Below are 4,832 nucleotides of genomic sequence, written 5' to 3' on the forward strand. Positions count from 1 at the left end.
CTAATGTCACTTTCGAGGTGTGTAATGCATGCTACCTCATTGGTTAATTTTGAAAATTCCGCCCTTATTGTCGTCCGCCCCTAGCCTCCTAATTGCGGAATTTGGATTGCCTGCATTGCAGTGCAGCCTCCAACACCTTCATTGTGTTGGGTGTGAAGGGGTGGATTTAGTCCCACATTGCCTTGAGATATGGCATTTGTAGTGTTCATAAAGCTTGGGCAGCTCTCACTCTACCAGCCGGTTTTATAAAGTTGAGTTAGGTTCTACCGAAATTCCAAGAGTTATTAAGTAAGCTCTGTGGCAAGCAGTAAATGTGACAGAAAGTGACATCTAAGTACTTATTGTTTGCTAGCTTTAGAAAGTCTGGTTTTCTGCTGACACTATAGATCATATAGATGATAAAATGCAATAAGGGCTTGGCATCCAAATTTAAGTCTCAGATACCAGGTTGTGTCCATGGCCATCCTCAGCCTCACTTTCAAACCAAAGGAATTTAAGGTATCTTTATTGTGATATTCTACTGATTTAGCAATTGATGTCAGACTTGGAACTCCAACATTGTGATACATTTTTCTTGATCTAAATATATGTATGTCTGGATTCACTGTGAGTTTACCGCAATTTTGTTAAAGCTACACTTTGAAGCTTCAACAAAATCAAATTCACTGTGGTACCAAACATAGACGATTACATCATGGAGTTACATATGTTCTCCTTTGCTTTAGATAGCATGCTTGTCCTTAAGGGATAGGAGAAACACAGTAAGTATCCCTATAGCTAATTTATGAGACTAAACTAAGCAGAGTTAGTTTTTTTTGAAGAAACTAAATTAGCCTACCCAAATTGGCACTAATGAAAATCGAATCTGAGACCTTAAGGATGAGCACACTCCCAGGTCCCAAGCCAATATCACCGGACCAACCCAAGTGGGTTAAGCTGAGTTAGTTAATGTGATAGATGGTCTAAGATCTATGAAGTGTAAAAAAAAATTCAAGCTTCTCAATTTCATCTGCGAATTTTTCATAAATTATGCTAACTCATACTTTGTGGCACTTCTTACAACATATAAGCAAAATTTAATGAAAATAGCAAAGTCAAGTCCATATTATAATTATCTTAGAAATCAAGGAGTGAAGTTTCTTCTTCCTTCTTTTTCAGGTTCTGGACCACAAGAAAATGGTCCACTGTGTAAAGCACCTTTTTTTATTATGTGAACTTAACTTACACAAGGATTTAGGCTAATGGTTCAATTAAGGAAAAGTTCAAATAACAACACTGAGATTTTTATGATTAAAAAAGTACATACATCCATATTAAAATTTTCTGTATTTTTTATTGTGCTCAAGACAGTTTCCTATAGTGGAATATTCCCATTAACACATTACATAAGCACGTATCATTAACATGATAGGATTAGGATTACTAGATTAAATTTTTTCAATTTTGGCTTGTCTTTTTCCTCAATAAATAGATTTATGATTGTCACACAATTCAAAAACTTGCGGTTATCTTATCCATAGAGGCAATGATAAACAAGTGAACGAATCAAAAACAAAGAGAAGAATGATGTGGATGCACGACTTTATGATAAGAAGGTATTCTCCCATAATATGAGATCATCATGGCAATCACTTCAAGAGAAAAATGATGATGTTGATAAGGTGCATATCATATGCAATTGCCACAACAACTTGTAGTATGATGGTATAGCCTTGTTTCTATTGTTATGGCAATCCTTTGATCTTTAATCGATTGCTTCATGAAGAAGAATTTATGTGTGTCTCACATCAAGTTAAATTTAACCTGAGAGAAAGAAAAAAAAAAAAAAAATTAGTGAACCAGATACCGATGATGAAATAAGAGAAAAAAAAAAAGTTGCAATTTTTTTTTGAAAAGTAAAAGTTGCAAAGGTTGACAAGTTTAATTTTTTGTGCAATCACTATAGATTAGAAAAAGTTAAGTAAAAATCAAAAAGCATTTAACCAAATTAAACTTTTCTCTTTTCTCTTGTTCCATAAAAAGTTAAAAAATTTCTCAAGTAAAAGACAAGCTTTGTTGGTCGATTGGATCAGGATTTGGATTTGCTACAGGAATAAAATCACACAGTTTCACGCAGTTTCAATCTCAGTCATTACTTCTTGATCGGACGGATCTGATCAAATCAATCATTATGTCAATAGATTCTTTATTTTGTTTTCTTCCTCTTCTTTTATCTTGTCACACACATACGCTAGTGTCTTACTCTTACCTTAACAGCAACGTGTCATTTTACAATGTCTCGAACATTCACATCTTCCATTTCATGTTATCTTATTACTTCTTTATTAGACTCTTTCAATTCAATCATACTAATATATCATATATGAAACCATATCAATCTATTTTCCATTATCTTCATTTATGACCACATATACTCAAACCGATTACGACAGAGATACTAACGCATTGATATGATAATAAAATGACACAATTCAATAAAATTACAATGTTATGTCGATACTCATGCACAGTGGCGAGTCCACAGTCCGGTCAGCCAGCTGGGCACTTGACCAGGCTCTAGTAAAAAAAATTGATATTTTAAGAGTTAATTTAAAGGTAAAACTGAAATTTTTAAAAGTTAGTTTAAGACAAAATTGATTTTCTTTTAAAAAAAACTGAAATTTTGCCCGAATTTTATAAATTTTCTGGCTCTGTCACTATCAATTTATGGTTGACACGGGGGACATAAATGGTGTATGTGCTTCATACATCTTCATTACTATATATACCAAGATATCATTCATCAACCACCACATGAATGAACTCTTCAACACTCACTCTCTTCTCTATCATTCACATACTCACATGTCATCATCACATGAACCAAACCATCAAAACAAACCTATGACACAACACAGTTCTCTTCTTGTTCCACTACCCTTTCTCCCTGAAGAACTCATTCTTGAAATCCTCACAAAACTTCCAATAAAATCTCTTCTACGTTTCAAGTGTGTATCCAAATCATGGTTACACTTAATTTCCAATCCTTACTTCATAAAAAAACAACTTCACTTTTCAACACAAAACACTCACTTCACAACAAACCATAGAATCATCCTCAGTGCAACAACAGCTGAATTTCATATCAAATCTTGTTCAATATCATCTCTTTTCAATAACCCATCAACAATTTCTGAAGATATTAACTACCCAGTTAAAAACAAGTTTAGACATGATGGTATTGTTGGTTCTTGTAATGGCTTCCTTTGTTTTGCTATAAAAGGTGATTGTGTTCTTCTTTGGAACCCTTCAATTAAGGTTTCTAAAAAGTCACCACCTTTAGGAAATAATTGGAGACCAGGTTGTTTTACTTCTTTTGGTCTTGGTTATGATCATAAGAATGATGATTATAAAGTTGTTGCTGTTTTTTGTGATCCTAATGAGTTTTTCAGTGAATCTAAAGTTAAGATTTTTAGTATGAATACTAATACTTGGAGGAAGATTCATGATTTTCCACATGGTGTTTCACCTTATCAAAATTCATCTGGGAAATTTGTAAGTGGTACTCTTAATTGGGCTTCTAATTATTCACTTGGGACTAGTTCTTTTTGGATTATTGTTTCTTTGGATTTGGAGAAGGAAACTTATAGAGAAGTGCTTCCACCTGATTATGAAAAGGAAGAGTGTTCAACTCCTAGTTTAGGTGTTTTAAAGGGTTGTCTTTGCATGAATTATGATTACAAAAAAAGTGATTTTGTTGTTTGGTTGATGAAGGATTATGGTGTAAGAGAATCTTGGATTAAGCTTATGACAATTCCTTATTTGCCTAATCCTGAAGATTTTTCATATTCAGGGCCTTATTGTATTTCAGAGAATGGTGAAGTGTTGTTGATGTTTGAGTTTGATTTGATTCTGTATGATCCAAGAGATAATTCATTTAGGTATCCTAGGATTGAAGGTGGGAAAGGTTGGTTTGATGCAGAGGTTTATGTTGAAAGTTTGGTTTCACCAATGAAGGATTGAGGTTCTGTTATGCAAGTGAAGTGTGAGGAAGAATAAAATGATGTGCGAAGTGTTTGAAATTCTTCTGGTTTTTAAATTTCTGTTCATGTATTATGCTATTATTAGATGTATAATATGTATGTGCAGAACTGAGAGGCAAAGCACAGTGTATATAGGTTTTGTTTGTTAGTATTTGATGAAGCTCAGTTATGTGTTGTTGGGTTATGTTATGTGTTGTACACATGGATGTTATAAGATAAAACATACAGTTTCATATATTTGTTGACATGTGGGGTGATTATGTTGTTGTGGTTAATTTTTGTGTAAATCGAGATCTCTGTGCGCAAATGTGAAGACTGATTTTTTGAGCTGAATAAGACTACAATGGATATCAAAGTTCTTCCTCAAGGTTTTTAATGTTGGTACTTTTTGAGGGAGACTAATTTCTAGAGCCTGCTAAGACTATAATAGATGTAAACAATCTTTCACTTCACCCGATCATTCAATTGGTAGAAGGGACTGAGGTGTGTACAAAGGGCATGGACATAGTCGACGCGAGCTAATAACTCGTGCTTACTAGGAGTTCTTCGTTGAAGACCAACAATCACAATGATTTATCCCCATCACAATGAAATTTCAAAGATTACTCGGACCTGCCAGTAAAGACTATAGACTCGTTGAATACATCAGTTTAGTGCAAGAGTTTTAATGTTGGTGGTTTCTATGGACATGGACTAAGTGAGTAACACAACAATGGATGTCAAAAAATTTCCTCTAGAGGTTTAATGTTGGTGCTTTCTAAGATTCAAATCTAAAATCTCTGTTGTTGTAAAACTAGTAAAGATTGTGTA

At 33.8% G+C, this 4,832-nt stretch overlaps 1 protein-coding gene across 1 annotated transcript; it reads left to right on the forward strand.

Moving 5' to 3' along the window:
* The first annotated feature begins 2,765 nt into the window (after positions 1-2,765).
* Positions 2,766-4,259, forward strand: LOC123897377 (F-box/kelch-repeat protein At3g23880-like). Its single transcript, XM_045947979.1, has one exon. The coding sequence runs from the start codon at positions 2,794-2,796 to the stop codon at positions 4,000-4,002; it is 1,209 nt and encodes a 402-aa protein (XP_045803935.1). The 5' UTR covers positions 2,766-2,793; the 3' UTR covers positions 4,003-4,259.
* Positions 4,260-4,832: the final 573 nt, after the last annotated feature.

The sequence above is a fragment of the Trifolium pratense genome, linkage group LG7 (genome assembly GCF_020283565.1).
Source record: "Trifolium pratense cultivar HEN17-A07 linkage group LG7, ARS_RC_1.1, whole genome shotgun sequence".
In the NCBI taxonomy this organism is placed as follows: domain Eukaryota; kingdom Viridiplantae; phylum Streptophyta; class Magnoliopsida; order Fabales; family Fabaceae; genus Trifolium; species Trifolium pratense.

Bases quoted from the DNA above. Each gene is read 5' to 3' on its own strand.
- LOC123897377 (XM_045947979.1), top strand. From the start codon at position 2,794: ATGAATGAACTCTTCAACACTCACTCTCTTCTCTATCATTCACATACT.